Genomic DNA, 24,414 nt, shown 5'->3' on the forward strand with positions numbered 1-24,414 from the left:
AATGCTTATGTCCAACTCGTTTACATACATAATTGTTTAATTAGATTAAACATTAAAGTCGGCAAGTCAATGCTACGTCGATAAACAATGCGTGCAATATGTTTATTTTTTATTAGATGCATAAGGGTATAAAAGAGTGAGAGTAAAGAATGATTTTTAATTGTTTATTACATAATTTTAACATCAGGAACTTTATTAGAAATTTTCAAGAGAAAATAAAATTACCTAACTGGAACTTCTGGAACCGTTACAAATTAAAATTTCACTTCCCATGGTTCACAAAACTACTTATTTTTGTTTCGATTTATACCTACTAAATATTTTATACATTTGTTTGCTTGTTTTATATCCATATCAGCTGTGGTTTTAGATTTAGAGATGCGAGGCCCCAAATCTAGAACTTCAAAATTTGCAGGGAGGCAAAATTTAAAAATTAATGCCTTTTATAAAAAAGTTTCTTTCTGGGTCTAAACAATACAGCCTTCACAGCCTAAGCAGGGTAAAAAATAAAAGAAATGAACTATTTATTAATAAAGTTCCCCAAAATGTGTATTTATTTGACCATAAATTTTTCGAAATTGATATCTCATGTAGACGAACATCCACCATGTTAATCCGCAGTGAGTATTTAAACGTGATAATTAATAATTAGTTTGATAATATTTTGGTATTAGATGATTATTATTGTTATATTGTACGTACTACATAAAATAAACAATTAAAAAGATACATTTGGTAATAATATTTTAAAAAAATTTCTTTGTCTAAATAACATATTTTTCCCAAAATTCTTTGTTTCCTATCTGTAATGATATTGAAGAAAAGTGTAACTTTTTATAAAAAAATATTTTTATGAGTTATTAGTGTTAAATAGCATGCTAAAAACCACGCACGTTTATAAAAGTCAATTAGGTATATTTCTATACTACAAAGAGATGCTTTTTTTGTACAACTGTAAAAAAATCATCTTTATCAATAAGTACAGATCCAATTTGCGTTTCGTCAGTGTTAAAGTCATTTATTATTGTAACCAATTTCATTATTAAATACATATTAGCATTTTAATAAGTGATCCAAACGAGATAAAAATTGCTTAATTTGAACTAATGGCACCAATATTCCAACAGGAACATCATACAAACTCTGGACCACCATTTAAAATTGGACATTAAAGGCAGTAATCCTCATATCAAGAATAGGTACTACAGAAACAACGATATGTCTGTAAGTGACATTAAACATGTTCAGATTAAGATCAAATAATCCTTAATAATAATTATTTATTTCAAATATACCAGTATTTGTTAATCAAAAGTTTCGAGAGACAAATGGAGCGGTTAATATATGGACTTTTAAATAATTATTTTTGAGAGTATATTGTCTTCTAGTTACAAACTTTTAACTTTATTCGGTGATAGGAATAAAAAGCAAAAATAAATGATAATTTCAACTGTGATAGGTACAGATTTTAATGAAAAAAAATGGGTTAGGGAAACAGTTTTTTATTATTAGTTTTTAACCGTTGCTACTTCGATTTAGAAGAAACGCAAATAATTAATAACAATGACTTTGAAACATTTATTTTTAATTAATGGTTATTTTTGAAGAAATTCAAATTAAATTTACAGATCAACTTCTAAAATTTTAGAAAAGCAATTTAAGAAATAAGAAAGTTAGTCAAAAACTCACTGACAACATTAACAAAATTATAATAAAACTATTCAATCGAAAGATTCTGATTTGTACATTCTATAACTTATGTAATTTGTTTCAATAAAGTTAGGGCTTTGTCACTTACATTAAAAAGATAATTATTGAACAAAAAATGTACTTGTTTTATCAGTTGTGATTTAGTAGCCCCAATAAAAATATATAATACAAGTATCACGAAAATAATTCCCGTATAAAATTGTATCTATTGCTACTTCATTGAAATTCTTAATAAACCAATACAAATAACAGAAGCGTGCTCAACAAACTTCTAATTACACTTGATAAATGTTTCGCTAAACTGTGACTCCTTCGGAAGATATACAATTAAACTTGAAGAGTTAATAACACCTCGTTAGCGTTTTTGATGTAAATTCATAAGGAACTAACAGAAATAATATGAATGTGTGCAAGAAAATTCTTATTGCACTTAACAGTTGTTTCGCCAAGTTGTGGTTTCTTGAGAAGTTATATACATTGACTTGAAGAGTTAAAAACTTTTCGCTTGCATTTTTTTGTAAATTCATAACGAACTAATAGAAATAATATGAATGTTTTCAACCAAATTCTTATTGCACTGAACAGTTCTTTCGGCAAACTGCGGCTCCTTCGGATGTTGAACAGTTAAACATAATAAGTGAAAAACTCTTCTTTTACATTTTCTTTTAAATTTCTTAACGAACTAATAGAAATACTATAATATGAGCGTATTCAACAAACTTCTTTTTTATTACAGTTAACAATTGTTTCGCCAAACTGTAATTTTTTGAGAAGTTATAAGTACATTTGACTTAAAGAGTTAAAAACTTTTCGTTTGTGTTTTTTTATAAATTGATAACGAATTAATAGAAATAATATGAATGTTTTCAACTAAATTCTTATTGCACTTAACAGTTCTTTCGGCAAACTGCGACTCCTTCGGATGTTAAACAGTTAAAAATAATAAGTGAAAAACTCTTCATTTACATTTTCTTTTTAAAATTCTTAACTAACTAATAGAAATACGATAATATGAGTGTATTCAACTAACTTCTTTTATTGCACTTAACAATTGTTTCGCCAAACTGTGATTTCTTGAGAAGTTGTATACATTGACTTGAAGAGGTAAAAACTTTTCTTTTGCGTATTTCTTTATTTTTTTTTTTTTTNCAACGGCTAATGTAGGCAACTTTAATTTATTATTTTATGTAATGTTTGATCAGTGGTACTAGCAAAACATTTAACGGCAAAAATGTATTATGCATTTTACAAGTAGAAAATACGCTTGGAAAAGTATCTTAAATAAAATACAAAATACTTTTCTCAAAAGAGTATTTAAATGCAAAATAAAAATAGGTAATTTTTATTTGCATTTTAAATGCAAGTATTTCAAATAAATCATATCTCTCCGTAATATACACTAAACTGTAACGAACTTATCTGTTTCAGATCTACACTGGAACCATTCTAATCATTACTCTAGGCTCGCTTCCGTCCTGACTCGGCATGGTGGATTATCTGGGATAGATAGAAATCAGGAATAGCCTCCTTCTTACCTTGCTGTATCGACTTCTTCTATTATTGTTTGTCTTCAGTCCTGCAAATACTCCATTCGCTTACGGATAATATGGTTTTATTTGAAAAGATTGAAGACTGTTTTTGTTTTCAATTTTATTATTAATTACGTTAGTATTTAAATGCAGTTTAAGCCACAGTTTTAAATCTATTTCTGGGTAAATTGTTAAAAAACTGAAAATGTACTATGTTTTTTGTAATATTCATTTGGTTAGGATGGCTTTAAGGGGGCCTCATAGCTTAAAGGGATTTATTACTTGAAGTGTAATATAAATAAACAGTTAACTAAATGCCAAAATTATGTTAATCAATTTAAAAAATACTCATGTACATGTAGATATGTATTTATCTAAGATGCTTTTATACTAATTAACTTTGTATTGTATTGTACTATGTATTGTAATATAAAATATGATTTAATATTGTAAAAAGTAACATCATAAAGTGCCATATCAATAAATAAATTAAAAGATCAGAAATTGTTTTATTGTCTTATTAATTAATAAACATAATAATTCGATAAAGATTTAAATAATCAAATTGTAGTCTGTAAAATGTTGGCGGTAATATTGCCAAAAAGATCCGATCCAACTTATGCTCTCCTAATACAAAAGTTAAAAATTTCATGAAATCAAAATTTTTGTTTGTCTCATTATTTGTTGATCAGACATCGTATGTGTCGAGAAACTAACAATTTTGAACATTTGTATTAGGAGAGCATAAGTGACTTAAGGTCTTATCGTATTATTTGTTGATCAACCTTTGTATATATTAGTTGAAAATTGTAGTTGCTCTACAAAATGACAGATATCTGTAAACTTTAACTTTCGCTAGTTAACTACAGATGTCGCTTCCGAGGCAAATTAAATCTTTAATATACCAGGTACGTTCGATTATACTTTTAAACATATACAATATGGGTTCAAAAAGTAAAACTTTAAACAAGGAGTATTGAGAAGGAACATAGGAAACTGGGAAATTTAGAAAAAAGAACAATGCAGTTATTACGTTCTTTATTTTTTAATTAATTAGATAATCACCATAATATAAAACAATGTATGTATTTATGTAGGAGGAAAATGGTAAAAATAAATTACAGAAAATAATTGGTTGGTACAATTTTATACATTTATTAGGATTTGATGCTAAAAATTGCCTTTAGTTAAGACTAAAAACTATATTATTATCACAGAATTGGTGAACATCATACACTCTAAATAATGTAAACCCGTAAATAACAAAACTTTACCACATAAGAAACTTTACATCAACTTACAATTAATTCGGATTGAAAAATTTACAAGCCCGCAATTTAAAAAATTACTTATTTACCTATTTATTTTCTTCCTGCTTTCTCTCGCGTTATCTATTAACCCTTTCGTTCCAATCCTTTCTCTCCCACACACCTTAAGCCATCATTACAAAAACCATTAATGATCTCATCACAGCATATTAGTATTTTTTTAAACGCAAACGGTTAAAATTAGTGCACAGTAAGAAAAAAGTTACATATTTTGAATAAGAAAATAGTGCACATTTCAAATGGAATTGGCCAGCACGATTTTTTATTATTTTTTCTTCATATTAGTACCTAACGATAGAAAAATATCAAGCAAAAATATTGTGCACAAAAAAAAAATAATAAATAGAAGATAATTTCTATTTAAAGTATTCAAATATCTTGAATGTTATCAACATTTATAATAGGACGTAATTATTATGAATTAAACACCTTTGTCACTAAACTAAAGCGAAAATTAACAAAATACTTAGCAAAGAAGTACGTACCGTAACAGTGAATTAATTTAAAAAGAATACAATAAAAAATCGTTTCCATAGGCCGATTACCTCATTTTATCTTAACATAAAAGTAATGTGGAAAAAAAGAGGCAATTTCATGAAATAAGAACAATGCGTTATACCTAATCCTTTCTTAATAAATTTCAATTTAATTCGCCTGCGGATAAAAGTACGGCTAAAATATAAAACACTGAACCCTTGCACAACAGCCCCAAGACCTTTCACATTTATCTGCTTATTGTCACACGCCAATTTACATCAACTTCGTCAATTTCAAAAATTTGCTATTACCCAAGGCTACCTAAATGCATTTATAATGTTATCTAAATGTTCTATAGTCTTATGTAATTTCATTTTTTCCTGTTCAAGTAGAAATGATTCAGAATATAGTTCTCGTTGTCGTTTCTCCAGTATTTTTGCCTCCTGCTGTTTTAATGCCATTTCCTTCTTTAAGTGTTCGCACCTTTGCTTTAGAGCTGTACACTCCGCATCTCTCTCTAAATCAAAACGAAAATTTTACAATACAAATCAAACATTTGTTAACATCCATAAATTTGAAATTTAAATAACGTTTTCAATACCTGCATTGTACTTGTGATAAGCCTCAATCACTTCTTGAATTCCTGGCCACCTAAACTTGCCTCTGCCTTCCTCGTCGTCCTTCTCTGAATCTATTTGTTTGGACTTTAAATTATCAACCAGCACCATCGTAAAAGGTAAACAATTATACGTATTACAGCTTGGTTGAGTTGTAATAGTTTTTGAAGTTCCACATTCAGAAGAAACGTCTTTCCTGTTCAGAATTTCTTTCTTCAGACTCGTTTTTATGTTAAATAAATTTCCATTTTGTCTCATCTGATTTTGGTATTCGTTTCTACGAGACAAGGGCAAGTTACTATGGTATTTAATACTGTATTGGGTGACCGCAGATCCATTTTCGTCACGCTTCAATCTTTCTTCAATAACTTTCATCCATGTATTTTCATACTCTGTAATATAATGTATTTTTTATACGTCGATATAAAATGCATTCAAATAAGATTTTCGTACCGTATCTTACTGGTAAGGAAACTGTTTTCAGATGGAGCTGCTGTAGAAAATCCGTTTTCATTGGAAAATCAGGAGCAGAAACAAGAAGTGATGGCGAAGTTGAAGGCACAGGCAAATCTAACGTGACGGAGTTGTTTTTCTCCTTTTCGTCGACAGGATAGTACCAATTTGGAAGCCATCTTCGTCTTTCAATTTTCTCTAACTCCATTGCTAACCATTATAAAAAATATCAACTTAATTAATTGAGTAATCATTTATTTTTTAAGTTTAAATTAGAGAAAGGTAACAAAACAATATTTTTAGGAACTTATTCGCCACATCATGAAAACTGATGATGTAATATGTACTTACAGTTTTTCTTACTGTGAGTAGTAAGCCCGAATAATTGTAAGAATTCTAATTTCTCGGATGTGATACTATTCTTCATAGGAGGTCCAGATTTAATCCATAAATCCGGAAACTCCGAACTGTCACTGCTCTCGTCTGAATAAGAGTTACTCCTCTCGGAATCAATCAAACAATTTTCTTTTACTAGCTTCAATTTGGTAGAGCGTTTCCTGCGAATTTTTCTTCTTTGTATGGCTAAATCTAACTTACTTATCTTTTGTCGTTTAACTGGAGGTTGGCAGTGCGGTGTGGGTATATTTAATACTGTCTTGATTGCAGTTGAAGGCTTATCTGCAGACAATGGTACGTTTTTGATAAATTGAACTTCAGAGCTTAACACTTTATTCGTTAAAGGGCAATTTTCATTCATTTTCTCAATTAAAATTTTTACATTTTTGTGAGCCTCCAAACTTTGATTATTATGGGACATCATCTCTTGCTTACAGATATTATTTTTTTCGAGTGAGACAGTCTCATTTTGATTTCTCTCGGAATTGGAAAACAATGTGTCGTCAAATTTGCTCATATCCTTTTCAAGGGGCGAAATTTTCACATGAGCGTCTTCAATTATAAAGACGTTTCTTGTATTTATGTTGTCGTTGAATGTGATTGTAGAAGTGGTAAAATCGTTAGTGTAAGAGGAAGAGTGAGACTGGATAGGATAATTCGGCGATGGTACTGGTAACTGAGGGCTGTGTGTTTGGTCCACGGTAACTACAGTGCTCACTGGGGTGCTAGCATGTTTTACATCAGCTACACTGTAAGCGTTAAAATAGCAGGTCTTCGGAATTTCCCACACATTGTTCTGGGAAATTTTACAATCTCTAACGTCAATGTCAGTTTTGTAATTTTTTGAGACTTCCCAGGCACTTTTTTGTAATGCCTTTGAATCCCCCGTTTCAATATGACTATCAGAAACCCTCCAGGCGTTTTTCGGACAATCCGGAATTTCCGGCTTGTAATGTTTTGGAACTTTTCCTGCTTTAGCCTGAACATCGTTTTGGCATTTTTCCGATGCTTCCAATACATTTTCTTGCGACTTTATACAATCCCTATTTCCAACTTGCATACCTATTTTACAAAATTTCTGCTCTTCTAATTCATCTTTTTGATCCTTTACATTTACACATTCATCAAACTTTCTCGTAACATTTGGATTTATCTTCTTCTCAGTCTCTTGAAACGTAGCAACATCTTTTCCTCTTTCCTTGTAGTCAATATTGTTTTCGTCCTTTTTACTGTCCAATAACTGAGCAGATCGAGTAGTTTGGATTTCATCAACAGATATATTCTTTACACTATTCAATTGAAGATTACACTTTTGTTGAAGGGGATTGTAAGTAATAGATGACGTGACATTTGTGACGCAAGAGGTAACGGGAAAGCTTGAATAAATGAGTGTTGGTAGTGGTGACGGCTGTGATGATGATGGTACTAACGGTGGACACAACTGCATATTCATTATGGGTGGCTTCCTGGCTGAAACAAAGACAACCACATCATGTCAATGTCTAATCGATTAATTTTACAACCAAAAAATCACAAGCAAAAACATTAACGGTAATTTTTATACAATTTCACTTTCATGCAACTAAATTGTTTCTCAGAAAACAATCATTATAATGTATGACTCAAAATAGAATATGCACTTAGAACAAAAAAGATCAAAGAACAGGAACGTTACAATTAAATAGTACCTTTATGGAATACAAAGTTTCTAATAATTCATTAAATAACAAATATACAGAGTTCAGTTATAAATTTGTTCATTAAGCCTTTTTTCAAACTTTAATTTCTTAGTTAAGTTCATAAAATTGAACTGATATTATATGTACGTATAAAACAAAAAGCACAACTTAAAAAAGCAAAAAAGTTAGATTTCATATTTTCCCTACTTTCTTCAATTCAAAATCCTTTTTCATAACAAAAATACAAAACAATATAATCAACAATTAAGTAAATTGAATATAGCTCTAGACAACATCAAATACTACCTAATAAATGCAACAAAAACTAAAATGAATATTAAAAACTTATTCTGACAGCAAATATTAATGGATTAACTGCAGACAATTATATATCTTTTATAAAAAGGTCAACAAAAAACAATTAATAAAAAAATAATTAAAAGTTGACCTCTTTGTTAAAGCAAAAAGCAAACCCTTATTGGATAACAGCCAAAAGCGTTAATACAAAAAATCAATAGCAAAATCAATAAGCAAAAGGGCCAACGAAAACAACCACAAATTACCGAAACGATAAATCTTTAGGTGGAGTACAGAGAGACAAATGACAAGCAATGGCGGGCACAGGAATAAGTCAGGCAACAGTTTCTCCATTTTCACGATTGCCCTCACCTGCTGCAGGGGCAGTGACTGGCAAATCGGCTGGATCCTCCTTGATAACGGTCACGTTGCTCACATAGGTAGATGGTGGTGGTACAACCACCTTTTGAACATTTTCGCTAGATGTTATCACGATCGCGGTATCGGTCATGGATACTGCAGGTGCAGACGAAACATGCGCTGAAGAAGAGGGGGGCTTTTCATGCACGATAGGGCTAGCTCTAGTAGAAGTAGTAGTAGCAGTGCTGTTATGAACTACTGAAGAATTCGCGGACTCGTAAGACGAAATCCTGGCCGAATGATGATTCGAAATTGACGCCGAGGTATGGCTTGAACCGGATAAACTGTATGACGTTTTTGGTGTTGGTGGTTTCGGCAAAGACTGACTGACATTATTAATCACAGGACCAGACGGTTGCATAACCGTCTGAGATAAATTTAAACCGTAAGGAGAAGACGATGTCGAAGGCGGTGGAGGATGGAAGAGCATGTGAGGAGAATGACGTTGAAGTGAGGGACTCGATCGCGGCACCGGAGACGAAGAGTGATGATTCTGAAGAGGACTCGGCGGAAGTAACGATGCAGACTGACGTTGAGCACTGCTCGTGACCAAAGAAGGAGGATAAATATCTTTGGAGGGTGGTAACATCGAGCCTGGGTGCATCATTGACATCATCAACGGCGAATGCAGTGATACATGGGACATAACGGGCGGAACATGGGGAGACACGCGAGAATGCTGTTGAGCAGCTAGGGCTTTTTCCTTTTCGCGTTGCAACCGCTCCTTTTCCCTTTGCTCTCGTTCTCGTTCCCTTTGCTGCTGCAATTGCTGCTGGTGATGGAGTTCCCGCTGCTCTTGAAGTTCTCTTTCAATCTGCTGCTCTTTCTGAACCATTCTCAATCTATGCTCTTCTTCTAATTTATATCTATAATCAAACAAAAATAGATGATAAAACTACGTCACCTGCCTCTTTGCAATAGTATAAATGTTGAAAATCAAATAGGATAGTCACCTTTCGTGTATATAAAGAGGAACAGACGGTCCTGGTAACATGTACGGTATATAAGGTGATCCCATGGGAGTGGACCAATGTGGTGGTCGTAACAATCCCATTCGTTCAAAGTACAACTGCTCGTCCAAAAGAGATAATGTTGTTGGATATCCGTAGGGCGGATAAGTGGCGGCTGCCGCAGCAGCTGCTGATACGTCTAAGCCTATCGGTAACTGCGGCAACCTGTAATAAGTCCAAATCTCACAGACATCTTTATTTGATTACAAATTACCATTTTTATTTTATACGTCCTTATTCTATTACGTTCATTTATTTACCTATCTTCAGGTCTGTACGGCTGAAATCCACTTCTAGAGAGATCAGAAGTTATAGAACAGGTGGTTGGTGGAATAGTTGGATAACGTTGTTCCGCAACACCAGGAAGGGTTGAAGTTGGCGGTGGCCTTGAAATATCAGAAGCACGAATGTTCTGAGTTACATTACTTGTTCCTAAAAATAATAAACTTTAATTTTATTTATCATTAGATGATGTCCAATTAAACGGAAAATAAATATTACAAATGAGTAGAAAGAAATTTAGAAGAATCGGAAGTGTTTTGGTTCGCCTACACGAAGATACCGACCTATGTCTTTATGGACAACAGTATCGCTGACAGAAGGAGACACGGTGCTAGCGTGTTCGGCGGAAGAAAAAGGCACAGATTGTTGAGCGAGGTTCCTGAGTGCAGCCGCAAAGGAGTGCGAAGAAGAGTTGTTATGTGAAGCACTGCTACTAGACTGGGGCTGGGTCACAAGAGGAACGGTACTAGAACGTTGTTGTTTTAACGATCCATCAGATGCCACCCCTATTGTGCCACCGACACCCTTTGGACTTTGTGTTAAAGCTAAAAAAGAGGAAATTTTTCCCGTTTAGGTTGAATATTTGAATGTCATCGCTCAGATAATCGTAATTTAAATGGTAATGAAAGACGGAAGGACTCAACTACAATCAACAATGTGCACCTTAATCTTGTAGATAAAAACTTCCAATTAAATTTTGCCTTTAATTTATTTATACTATCACTTGTAGTTGAGAAAATAATGCGAAACGGAACTGTTAATCCGTGTTATAAAAAAAAGGGAATGTCACATATAAAAGCAAATTGTAGCTTTATATGCATATAAAATTTAATACGAAGTTCTGTAAGAGCAATTTGCGTGAAACAATGTAACAATTTCATAAGTAACGGGCTTGTAAAAATATCCAAGGAAGTAATAAACTATCATTAGGCCAAAAATTTATTATTGTGGAACATACAAATTTTGTTAGTATATATAATATATTACGTATACCTTTCAAAAAATTATAATAACACGCGAACATAAAAAGATTTAGAAGCCCTTTTATAAAACCGATTTAACTTATTCAGCCATCCGTAAAATAAACTTTAAACCAATCAAACTACTTAGCAAAAAAAATGAAAATAAAGATTCCAAAGGTACGTTTATTTAATAAACAACTTTGTTGGGATAAGATTATTTTCAGTTAAACCCATAAACCTACCATAATGTTACTTACACCTGCTGATTCATATTAACCGAATTTTTTCATTTAATTTATTCATTCCATTAAATGTTATGTAATTCTGTTTTTTTTTTACTGATGGAAAAGTCAATCAATAAAGATTTTAATTGATGGAATTTTTAAATTCTTAAACTATTTTGTTTTGCATTAATTAATTTTCAAGAACAACTAATGGAATTCTTAGAAATTAATAAGAAATAATCATTTTCAAAAGCGTAATTAGTAATTGTCTAGACCGACACTAAATAAATAAAAAGCAAATAATGATTAACAAGCAATAAATTGTGATTTTCAGATTTTAATAGATAGGTAATATCAATACCCGCCAAAGGCTTATTAACAAGTTAAAAACTTAATTGAATTTAAATGAGTAAACGAAAAATTTTTAAGTACCAGCATTAAAGCAAAGCTAATATATAAGCAATTAAATAGTATAATAAAAATTTCTGAATAAAGGAGATGCGTTAATTGCCGATGCAATTTTCGTTCTGTTTATACTAAAGAGCCCTAGGTATGTAGGTGATATTACACGTCTACACCTTCGATTTGGCTGTAATTGTTAATAACCGATAGTATGTGAAAACCAAAATGATTAAATGAAACGATATAAATAACTATGAATAAGCTGCGTTAATGATATTGCAACAGTTAGTATTTGTTGATTTATAAACTAATCGTAAGTAAAAAAAAATGAATTGTTAAAATACGTTTAAAAAATAGGTATATACCATTGTAAAAATGACCGTGTTGACTTTGAGACGAAAAAAACGAGCAGCTATAATCCATCGCTTGTCGCGACACGAGAGCATCAATTCCCGCCCTCTCGTTCTACTGTCCGTTCATCATCTAGAGCATATCGTGACCCCGTATCACTTTCATCGTAAGCATTTTTCCCTTCGATCTTTATAAAATCACGAGAACAAATACCCGTTCACATCGCTACGAACACAAGTCAAAACACTTCCAGCATGATTTATACAATAATCGAAATTGCTCCGAAATTAAAACGCACCCTTTTCAAAACGAAAAGGGCTGCATGTCACCCTCCCCGTACGTATTCATACAAAACCCGACTTGCGACCGCAAAAAGGCAAGAGTTATTGACAAGCGACCGCGGCGCGACCCTTTCGTTTACGATGCTTGATTTCCACCCCGTCGCTAGAGGCCAAGTTGAGAGGTGAACAGAGACAGAATAGCAACGACGGATCCCTTCGCGACCGCGTCTAGCACTCATTCGACGTCTACGACAAACAGACGGACGACACAATGCCGTCGTCTGCTGTTTTGCGCACAGACGAGCGCCGAATATCTCACGAGGACAGTGGCTGTCGTGTTGTTGCTGTAGCACTTACCCGAAAGGAGAAAGAGATATTAAAGGGAACCAAGGGAGCGCGAGAAAAGAAAAAAAATGAATTCCTAATTTGATCCCGTTTTAGCTCCCCGCCCCAACCAACCAAAGCCAACTATAGCTGTTATGATTTGCACGTCATTTTCGTTGGGAATTGTATATATACCGCGCTTCACCAACCCTCCCAATTTATACACTCGATTAACTTCTTACAATTACAAACAACTTTAACTGGACATACAGGGTGGACGAGTAGGGTTATAACGGTGTCAATCGACATGCAACATTCATTATTTCGTCCACAATTTGTAATTGTAACTTTTGCCCTTACAAATTTATTTACACTAAAAGCATTCTTTTATACAACCACCAATTAATTTTGTAAATTTTAATATTTCGAATACAAGATAATCAATGAGACTTTACTTTTATATAAAAACGTATTTAAAAGAAATACCTACTGATTTACTTAAAGTATTACAAAAAGAAGATAGAAAGAAGTCAATTTTCATTAATTTGAATAAATTTAGAGTAAACACTTGATAGTATGAACACCGCATAACGGAACCCCGCATAATGTGAATTCTAATTTATTATGCTAGGTCAGCCTTGAAAATCGATACATCCCAGTTGCTGTTTTACCATTTCTCCAAGTATATTTGGTACTTCCCCAGTCGTATTAGTTGTGGTGTTTTATTAATGCAAAAGGCAAAAAAACTGCACAAACAAACAGAAACCCGATTTCTTTGACAAAAATAACATTTCATTACTGTTTTAGCTAATTAACGTGAATAAATGAATAAATTGATAATATAAACAGCGGTTTTTTTTTGTTCACACTATTGAGTGTGAATTTAAAACTATCAGTTAATTGAATAGTTTTACGTTTTATATACTCATTGTTAGTTTTATTGATTTAAATATTTCTCTTTTTAAATCAGTTCATTCATCATTAATTGGGCTATCATTTTTTAAGTAGATACTATATGTGAGTGTACAATAAAATTAATTTCAGAAATAGCAACTTATTTCTTTACCTAATTTTTCCACTTCTAAATCAATGAAACCGTTTCCTTAAAATACAATCTTAAAAAAATAACAGCAAACTTACCAGACTCCGATTTAACAATTTTTCTATCAGTTTTAGGTGAACAATTTTTTCTGGTGGGGCGCGTTAAAAACGTTTGGGGAACCTGAAACGAAAAGACATTTTTAGAATTATTTTTACTTTGTTCATTTATTATTTTTTAAATATAAAATGTTAGCCAATTTTGCAATACATTATTTTGTTGTTGGGATGGACCAATTCAATACTACTAAACCAATTCCTCGCAGTAATAGAATCTACACTGAATTTTTTTATTACGAAACTTTGCATTAACACTACAATTATTCACTTTATCAATGGCGCTTAGAAGGAATTATCACAAATTGTTTAAATCAATTTATTCCAATAAAACAAACTTTGACGTCTAATGTAGCGAAGTCGACAGTACTAATAACGCTAACTTAATAATTTATGAGCGCACAGCGTATACAATTTTTTTCCGTTAATATTCGCTTAACCCTTGTTCACCGTTAACAAGATTAAAATTTTATCGTGGTATTTCTACATTCATTACCAAATACAATTGATAAAAGTAGCCGGGAATACCAATTACTTGATAACTTGTTATTTAACAGCATATCTTTAAAAATTCAAAATGCAAATACCTTATGAAAAACAATTTAATTTGAATCCTGCATTAAGAGTAGTGAAGATGACACAGAACGGTCTATAAGAAGTACCAAATCATCATAACGTAAGTAATACGTTTAATACTTATATAAATATATTTTTTTACTTATTTTTTTTTTGTTTTTGTCTCAGTATCGCAATTAAAGAAATGAAATCGAATAAAATAAAGATATCAAGTAAAACCAAAATAAATTGAGACAAAATAACTTCATATTATACTCTTTTAAATAATTGTTTGTAATAGATTTTTTCCCCAAATCATGTTAAATTACTCCTCATTAAAGAGTTATATAAAATTTATATTTAATAAGATAAAACTTACCACTTTATCGCTTTTCTGACCACTCGGTAATCGCGCAAGTACTGCCTCCGGGCTATCTTCCGGAGGAGGTGGTTGCGAAATCCAGTTATATTGACGCTTGTCTATCGGCAAACCCCATCTCTCGTACTCCAGGCTTTGCGTTCGCAATGTTTCGTAGCAATCCAAACAAACCACCGCGTAATCGCCATTTTCCAACAATAGAGAATTCTCAGGTTGAGAATGAAACCGTAGAAAGGGAAAATCCTGAAACAAAAAAAATTCTTTCAAAAACTTTTTGTGGAATTCTAAATGACAGAGAGAGTTCAGAATAGTATTGGCAACACTATGTAATATAGCGCGAAAGAATTTAAACTAAACTATTAATCATATACTATAGAATAAATGAAAAACTAAACTCAATTAACATATTTTAGTGTAAAATTTAAGCCATGCGTGGTCCATAAATTCCTTGATGAAGTCCATATTTACGGAAAAAGACGCTGACCTTAACCCTAAAGTAATTAAAATGCATTATTGAGTCCTGTTTCCAAATTAAGCCTGTCTTCTTATTTAATGTATATGTTCAGGTACAGATTGTGTTTGGTCCACCTCTCCCCTTAATAGTAATTTAATTATCATTTACCTTAATAAGTAACGCCCTCACTCGCTTCCTATATGTAATGATTCCGCAAACATAGCACGAATAGTTGTGCGTATTATATTCTCTCTTATCAGCAGGCACAGTGCCAGAGCCTTTGGCTTCGTAACGTCGCCACTGGCTGACCAGATTATGGTAACAAAAAGTACAAACCAACGCAGAACCATCTTCACGCAACTGCTCCGCATTTGGTGGACTAACGTGCTTAAGTAAATAGGGAAAGTATGGAGCATTCCTTCCTACAATATAGAATAAAAGGTTATAATGACACATTTATTAATTGAACGTCTTTTAAACGATTTAATTTTTGAATAATGGCTAATTTTAAAAACCAGTTCCAATTAACAAAGAAATAATTCAATTCGAGTACTTATTCCTTAATTAATAAATTAATTACAGCAGACACTCCATAGTGTGAACAAAGCAGAACGAGAACCTTGCCTAATGTGAACAGTATACTAAATACAAACTAAATCTTCGCTTATAAAAACAGATGTCCATTGTCCTTCATTCATATTACGCCGTTAGTTGCGCCACTGTATCCCTTCGTATATCCCCAACAGATTTGGTACTTCCCCAGTCACATTAGGTATAGGCATTTTTTTATTCGTGTATTTACTTCATATAAGTACATAGTTCATTATTATGATGATGTAAATGTAATAACCCAATGAACAAGAGTGACGTAAATAAATCCATAGTGTCAACTATTTTGTTCGGTTCACACTACTGAGTGACTACTCTATAAAAAGATAATTCTCCTTATTTAATATGTAAACTAATAATATTACCTTGTGGTTTGCTATATATGACACGTGCCAGTGTAAGTTCAGAATGCAAACCGCATAGAAAACAGTAAACACTGCTGCCTGTTGAATAAGACGAATATCCTCTATCTGAGTAAGATGATGAACTCTTATCACTGCTTCCATTCCTTACTGGGATCTCCTGGCTTGGTACATCATACCTTTAATTGGTAAAAATTTTGCTAAGACTACTATTTCAATAATTAGTATAAAAATGTTAAACAAAACAGTATAATAAAGCGTAATAAAGAGTTAATATAATAAAATCAAAACCATAAATAAACGTTGTCAAATTTAGAGTGTTTAAAGACATTAAAAGAGGAATTTTAGAAAATTTGATAATCTACACACTGCTACTACAAAATAATAAACTTAAAATTACTGGTGACAAAAACTTTTTCATTTAAAAAAAAAATTGACTTAAAAAATCACCAAGCAAGACGATGTGTTTACTAATCTAAAATTACTATATTCGTAAAACTTAACTTCCACCAATTAAAACTAATGTTAATTTGGCCTCCTTTAAAATGTTACAAGATTTCTAAAATAAAAAAAATAATACTAAACAAAAATATTAATCGGTTACTAATTTATCGAATGGCATTTTTTAATAACCGTGATAAGGAAAGCGCTAAGTGCATTTACAATGAGTTAAAAAAGTAGATAATAAAAATTAATAAATCAAGGTGCTCAAAAAGTTTATCAAAGTACTTGAAAAGTCGGTTTCAATTTGCGTTCTAATCAATTATTATGAACAACACTTGTCGCCTCTCTTAGTAATTTTTTACGTGTATTCACTTAAAGTCCCTTTTAAGGGAATAATAAAAAAATATATATTTCTACAGCTACTACTAACAATATAACTGACGGTAAAACGGCATACTTTCGCCTTTCGAGCGGCACCCGTTCGGCCTCAAGCGACTCCCACTGCTTAGCCAAATGCCCAACACAACTGTTGCAACTTAGCACTCGTCCATGCGAATCCATGCAACTGTTCTCTGACGTTCGCGACACGGCCCTTAAACAAGGAAAGTGCATCGCGTGCGAATTCATCCCTTCCGCGCTCGTGCTCAACCATTCCATTTGGGAACGGGCGAATAAACCGCTGCATATGTAACATCGGTAATTTTGACCCTCCGATATACCCTGTTGATTTCCGTTTGTCGTATCCTACAAGAAAAACAAAACACTTTCGAAAATCGAAATCTTATTATTAATTGGGAAAAGCCTATAGTTAACAGCAATTCGGAAGTAATGTTTGCTTAGATGGCAAGACAGAACAGGTCGAATTTCGATCACTAGTTGTACTAGTTTACTTAACACACCTTACAAATCTTAGCTCACATTATTCATTAACTTTTTGTATTAAAAAGGAATCGATTTTTAAAAATTTTAAACAGAAGCAACATACAGGACAAGAAAGTATGTACCTAAAATACTTCTTAAAATATTGCAATATTTTGAATTTTTGAACTAAATGGCTAACTCTTTTAATTAAGATCCCTCGCTAATACACAACAGTTGCTAATCGTCTGTTGCCTTGCTAAACTTCTGCCATCTATCAATCGACTCGCAAATAAACAAAAAAATAAAAACAAAACTAACTTGTTCTTTTCGATCCTTTTGCATTTGTCCCCGTCGCGTAGTGGCCTCCTGTACAGCTGCCTGTTGCTTCTTTTTTGCGGTTGCTACAGCCGACTTTTCAATTTCATACGGTCTGTAGCGAATATCTGAATGACTGTTACTTCCCGCCTGTTTGGTTGAAACTGTAGTCACTAGACCACCAGATTGAACCGAAGGAACACTACCAACACTATTTGTCACATCCATAGGCATCATTTGACCTCCGTGGTGATGATTATTGTTATTCACTATCACACCACCACACTCATCACCAAAAACTTGATGCTTTTGCGGTATCGACTTGTAACATATTGAGCAGACTTGGACCATTCCTAATATTCAAAAGTTATTTTATATTACTCTCATTAAATAACTAAATAAATGAAAATTCAAAACTTAAATGCATTTGAAAAAGAATGTACCTTGGGGACTAATTGGACTAGCACCAGGAGGAGCCTTAAGCGTTTGAATAAAAGGAAAATAAGGTTCCTTTTCGGGATTGGGACAGCAATAGAGAAGACGTAACGAACTTGAAGGATATTCCAAAGCACACGTGTAACAGATAAAGGTAGTAGTGTCAACTGCTGCTGCTTGCCTCTTCCTAAGAGTGTAGTTTCGATCCAAATGAGGCACGCCCTGACTTTGAAACACGTCCCATTGTCGTAATAAGTGCTGTTGACACTCTGAACATGCCTGGACTCGACCTTAAAATAAGGAAACTTATTATTTTTCAATATATTGTTGTATATTAAAGATTTAATTCCAAAAACCTATTTTACTCTCAATTTAGGGATAGTTTCCTTTACCTGTTGAATCCATAGGTCTCGACCTACTCGGTCTTGGATGTAACATCAGGCTAGGAAAAAACGGTTGACAAGCTGTCAATGTAGTTTCACTTGCAAGCTGTTTGGCTGCTATAAAGTCGAGACTTCCCCTTTTAAATTCATCCCCACATACGTAACAAACTTCAGTAGCAGCATTCTTATCAGGCATGCTTAGATCAAGAATATCTGTACCGGTGCTGCCACCTCCTGTTCCTAACGACGAGTTCGAATTCTGACAGTGGTATATCGGCTGGGGAGGTGCCGAAGATGGAGCCAACGTCATAGGCGAGCTACGACTGCTCGAACTCGTGTTTCGTAAGTCTAAAGCCGCTTCATTCGTTGTCTCATCGCGATCGTCTCTATCCGATATTGAAACCTAAAGAAAATGTAAATCGGTACAAAAACATTTTATTTTAAAGTCGCTCAAAATATAGCGCTTTTGATTCATTTTCAAAGTTACTGATTATAAACTGATCATAAGGATAACTTGGACCAATTTAATGTAAAACCCCAAGTTAAATCAAAAGCCCCAAGAACCCTTAAATAGCCTATATATAAACTGGTTATATTTCTTTGGAATAAATTATTTTACATGTTATGATGTCTCATATGTAAGGTAAATACTGCCTGTTCTTTAAATAAACAATATCATTATTGTAACCTTCACTTGTGATGGGGGCCTAGGAGAGCCCCGATTGTAGTAAGTCAGAGTGTTTTGCGATCGGAAATTGGTACTGCTTTCTTCTCTACCAATGACAGATTGGGGTCTCGAAGAAACGGTGGGTGGAGCTGTCGCTGTCTGAATTCCAGATGGGGGCGAAGTCGCACTGTCATTATTCAAACCTAATAATTGTGCAGCATACTCGCCCTAATCGAAATTGAAAGGTGTAATTTATTTATGTAAAAAACAAATAGACTATTCAAATTTTCGAAATTCAACAGAAAACACCACACTTTCCTTAGTCTCTCAAATAGTAACCGGTTCCTGTAATTCGCTAAATAATTAAAGAACAGGTTTAAAGACAAATATTTTACATTTTGTTATTAGATAGTGAGTACTTCTTAATGGCTTACTATTTAGTTTATTTCCATTTCACAATCAATCCGGTATTTTTTTTGTAGTTACATATCCAACATAACAAGCATTTTTTTAAATTAATAAGTGAGAATATTTCATATTTTCAAAAAAATATGGTACAGTAACGCCTTTGTGGCGTGTATTATTTATAATTGCATTTTTGCAAGTCTTCTCACGTGTTTCAGGTTACGCCAACTTGGCAAACCATTAATCAAAAATACAGTGAGCATTAATATTCAACTAAAGGAGTGATTGAAAACCGCGATACTTTTGCAATGAAAATGATGTGGTATTATTAATGATACAATCTCATGCAAACCGAATTTTAGATTTAAATCATTATTTAAAATTACGCAGACGTGATGGAATTTCGTTTTAGTAAAACAAATTTAATTAACCAATGTCAAAACATATATTTTTGGTATGTAATTAAAACAACCAAACTGTTATTTTTGGTATATCTTCACTCTTTCTTATTTATATCATTAGAGTACAGCATTATTATATTAGATTTTACAGCTCTTTCGGTAATACGGTACCCTCTTCAAAAAGCCTTCAATATCACATTCTCTTCAAAATCAAAATAGTATAAACACGATGTACATATTCCAACAGATATCTAGAAACATATCAGTACAAAGTTATATACTTCACAAACATTTGTATTATATGCAGCATAAAATGTGTGGAATTATACTACGAAATAGTAAAAAAACCCAACAACGCTGATGTATTTAAATTCGTTTAACAATATGTTATTATTTTTTAATTTATGAGTCTCTAAAACTAAGTTATTTGTCTTTGTTACAAGTGTATAAAATTTTTAATTCATCTTTGTATGTATGATTCCATATTAAATGGTTTCAGTAGCTAGACTTGTCTAGTATGCATATTTATGTTCTTTCAAACGTTGTTCAAACAATCTGTTTGTTTGTCCAACGTCGTTTATTATATGAATCGCAATTCATTTGGTATACCCCTGATTTATCTTTTTTATTTATTATACCTATTTTTCGGCATTTTTTGGAAACTTTTGTTTGTTCGAAATGATATAACAATACCACGCTTTTTAAAATGGCTCACAATTCGGTTTAAAAGTTTTCTTATATATGTAATAACGTGATAAAATTTATTTTCTCATGCGGGTAAAACGAGCATTTCATTTATGGCTTGCTTGTATTGTTATTTAATAAAATTATCTGTAGAAAAAGACTACAAATACAACTATAAAGTGAATTGTTAGTATAATACTATGTGTATATGTTGATTTACGATAAATAGATACTAAATTCTAAATGGTCCTTTTATCTACTAATAATCAAATCCAAGAATACTGACCATTAAAGACACACCTTTTAATAGTAGATTTGTTTAAAATTAAATATTGTATAAGATTGTACTTATGATATTAGGGGTCTAATAGGATTATTTTTACGTAATTTTATTACTAATTATAAGGAGTTGTGGGTTCATCTGAAGCATTAAGTGGCATGAAAATTGGGATAAAATTAAAGCATTTTTCTGCTTCCTTCTGAAATTTATTTGTTGGGCCTTTTTTTCAGTTTTTATAAAACTTCTATTCTTTAGGAATCTAAATGTTTTAGAAATATTTATTGTTGTTTATCTATTGTTATGATTGTTTGACCTTTATCCGTTCAAGTTACAATAATATTATTGGATCTGATTTTCTTGTTCAAAGTAATACTTGCGTCTCTTTAGTTGTAGTGTGACTTATTGATTTTTAAACTATTTCTGTCTTTTATAATGTTCGTTAATTCATATCTTTCTTTTTGTACTTTATTTATAAGGTTATCAAGCAAGACGTTTGTATTTTATTTTACATTCAGTGGCTAAACTTTATTTTATTCTACTATTTTTTTCTGTGTTAAAATTAAACCTAAATCCTTTTTCTAAAAAATCGCATTCTCTTTCTTTGTAAAAATTTATATTACATAAATATACAAAACTATGGAAAGATTATGATCAGGATAGTTATTCTCAAGACTATTCCACTTGTGGCTATTATTGGCTTGTTTCAAAGACCTTTTTAATTTTTTTACCTTATTGTATTGTTTTGTATATTTCCTGTAATGTCTTTAATTGTATGTTTGAATCTTCTTTCACTACCTACCACATTTAAACTCGATAATAAGGATTCTACGTAAAAGTTCTGTGTTACTAACTTTAAGATAAACACTTATTATGTCTCTATTGTTGTATGATTTTCTTATATCTTCCACTAACCATTTTCTCACCGTTGTTATTATAGCATTCCTTAATAATGCGTTGCTGAAGTGGGTTTTAATACTGATGTACATTGGGGGTAGGATGTTTTATATTAAGTCCGTTTAAACAACGTTATACATCAGCTACATCAACTTAATCATCTACACATCTAATAAATTAAAAATTTTACACACTTGTAACAATAAACTTGACTTTCTAGAGGCTTTACAAATTAATAAATTGAAAAGTGTCAACATCTTTTTAAAAGAGATATTGTATTTTAATACACCACTGGTGAATTTAAATTTTAACTGTTTCATAGTACTATTCCACGCATTCTATAATATTGATAACTGGATACCGCTTATAAATGTTTGTAAAGTATGTAACTATACAAAGATATATATATTATGTACAAGTTTGCATAAGTAGGTGTTGTTGACGTTATTTTGATTTGAAAGTCAGTTGAAAACTGCTTAGTCCGAAGACTGTACTGTGTAATATTATATAAATTAAAATCAAAAGAGAAGATTTATCAATTCAGTTTGGTAGTTTTCATTATATTTGACATGATCTTCAAATATCTTCAGTATACTAGTATCTCTCATTTACTGATAGATTAAAGATTATGTTCTAATACAAAGTAGTGTGGATTACAAAAAAAAATGCAAGGTAGTTAAGTGAGATGAAAGAGTAAACTAGATGTCTTTACCTGAAGACCCATATCAGCCCCAGTGTACGGTCCATTGTCAACCCTTTTAAGCCAGTATAGTCGCTCCGAATGGGGTCGTGATGCCCTTTCATATGTATCCCACTGTTGCAATAATAATGTATAGCATAAATGACATGCCCTTACAGCCCCCTTGTTATTAGTTGCAGTGTAGCCTAGTGGCGGCTCATGAGACTCCAAAAAGGGAAAATATGGCTCTTTAGGTTTATTTGGAGGTGGTTTCACATACAGCCAACAAGAATGGAAATTATTCCTATTTCCACAGACAAAACATACTTCAGCAGTCGATGTGGGAGGTTCAGTGCACTGTTGCTTTAGCTTGGTCGAGTCTGTTGTGGCATTTTCTGTTTTAATCGTCATCTTTTCCATTCTTTGCATTTGACTCTAAATTAAAAGATCTTTCATTGTTATAAAGTCTTTACAATGCTTGTAGTTATAAAAGTGTTGACAATATAAGTGCTTTTAATGTTTCTTTATAAATATTAAACTGACATGTTTGTATTCTATCCTAATACATTTGACTATACATTTATATTATTTAAAACTGTTTTTATTAAATAAAAATACTTACTCATTAACATTACAGGCATGTACCATGTCCTTAAATACATTTTAATTAACTACACGGATTAATTTGATCCATCATTAAATTTATATAAATAATTACACTGATATTTAAAAACGAAATAACTGTGTAAACACAAAAAATACACCTAATCAAATATTATGTTCCTACATGCAAGTTTACAATTCACATAACAGACAGGNATGAAAATCAAAGAATTAGGAGAAATTCAAGGAAATTCCAAATATTGCTTTTAAAGAGAAATATACCTATTACTCCTCGTGAAATACGATATTCATTCTCTGATTAAACTTTCACGTTAGCTAAACAATTTTAAAGTATTAATTAAAATTCTTGAAACCATAAAACCATACTGTTTACGGTTTACATTAAAGAATGAAAACGAACTTTTCTTTTGTTGCTGGTAAGAGGAAGGGGGAGTCCTCTAAGAAAATGATGTTCTGAGTCACTGCGAAGGAGGAGGAAGTATGATTCCTGAGAAACGTGATTTGTTATTGTTAAAAATAAATAAATATTTTCATTAATGCCCACCATGGAAGAATAATCACCAGAAAAAAATCGTTGCCTGTTACAGTAAATACTGCGAAATTTTTACAGGATTTTACTTTCTTATCATATGAACTATGTATTTCAACAGATACACCTTAAACATCCCAGTTGTTGAACATACTTTATATAATAATTGTACAAGCATTAGTTAAAAAATCCGTTCTAAATTATTTAAAGTTAAAAAATTAATAACCGATAATAAGTGCGTTTTAGTTATTTGCAGTTACGAACCTAATTTACACTTTGGAAAGAGAAAGAACGGCCATTTTTATTCGGAGATCCTCGAATCCACATACTACACACACAGTAACCACAATACACACGACAAGTCGAACTGCCAAAAATTGTAAGACAAGACTGGACAAGACAGATGCTCGCTACCACATTCAATTTGTATAAGTGCATCTCACTTTTACTGACGTAGTGTACGAAACCATGAAATATTATTTGGTAGCGAAAAAGCAACCGTTACCGAAAAGATACTGATTCGTAAAATGATTCTTTTTGCAGTTTTTAACGATTAG

At 32.1% G+C, this 24,414-nt stretch overlaps 1 protein-coding gene and 1 long non-coding RNA gene across 5 annotated transcripts; one reads left to right on the plus strand and one right to left on the minus strand.

Annotated features, from left to right (window-relative positions):
• Positions 1 to 4,378: 4,378 nt before the first annotated feature.
• On the minus strand, positions 4,379 to 24,313 carry LOC108744461. 3 transcript variants are annotated; one of them, XM_018480240.2, is made up of 19 exons: positions 24,122 to 24,313; positions 22,738 to 23,139; positions 19,383 to 19,589; positions 18,704 to 19,097; positions 18,320 to 18,601; positions 17,880 to 18,229; positions 17,158 to 17,444; positions 16,260 to 16,435; positions 15,454 to 15,707; positions 14,832 to 15,074; positions 13,883 to 13,964; positions 10,483 to 10,743; positions 10,177 to 10,348; positions 9,860 to 10,081; positions 8,859 to 9,772; positions 6,466 to 7,980; positions 6,115 to 6,324; positions 5,646 to 6,053; positions 4,379 to 5,561 (listed from the first exon to the last, which is right to left on the minus strand). In XM_018480240.2, exons 2-19 carry the CDS (start codon positions 23,131 to 23,133, stop codon positions 5,362 to 5,364), a joined length of 6,573 nt encoding a protein of 2,190 aa, XP_018335742.1. In that variant the 5' UTR covers positions 23,134 to 23,139; positions 24,122 to 24,313; the 3' UTR covers positions 4,379 to 5,361. The 3 variants fall into 3 exon arrangements, with proteins under 3 accessions (XP_018335742.1, XP_018335741.1, XP_018335743.1); XM_018480239.2 differs by having other exon boundaries at positions 17,131 to 17,444; XM_018480241.2 differs by lacking the exon at positions 10,483 to 10,743 and having other exon boundaries at positions 17,131 to 17,444; positions 24,122 to 24,310.
• Positions 14,432 to 22,987, plus strand: LOC108744462. 2 transcript variants are annotated; one of them, XR_001938968.1, is made up of 3 exons: positions 14,432 to 14,573; positions 15,546 to 15,726; positions 15,868 to 16,178. It is a non-coding gene; the product is annotated as an uncharacterized LOC108744462 (long non-coding RNA). The 2 variants fall into 2 exon arrangements; XR_001938967.1 differs by lacking the exon at positions 15,868 to 16,178 and adding an exon at positions 22,899 to 22,987 and having other exon boundaries at positions 14,433 to 14,573.
• Positions 24,314 to 24,414: the final 101 nt, after the last annotated feature.

The sequence above is a fragment of the Agrilus planipennis genome, unplaced genomic scaffold, assembly GCF_000699045.2.
Source record: "Agrilus planipennis isolate EAB-ADULT unplaced genomic scaffold, Apla_2.0 scaffold29, whole genome shotgun sequence".
In the NCBI taxonomy this organism is placed as follows: Eukaryota; Metazoa; Arthropoda; class Insecta; order Coleoptera; family Buprestidae; genus Agrilus; species Agrilus planipennis.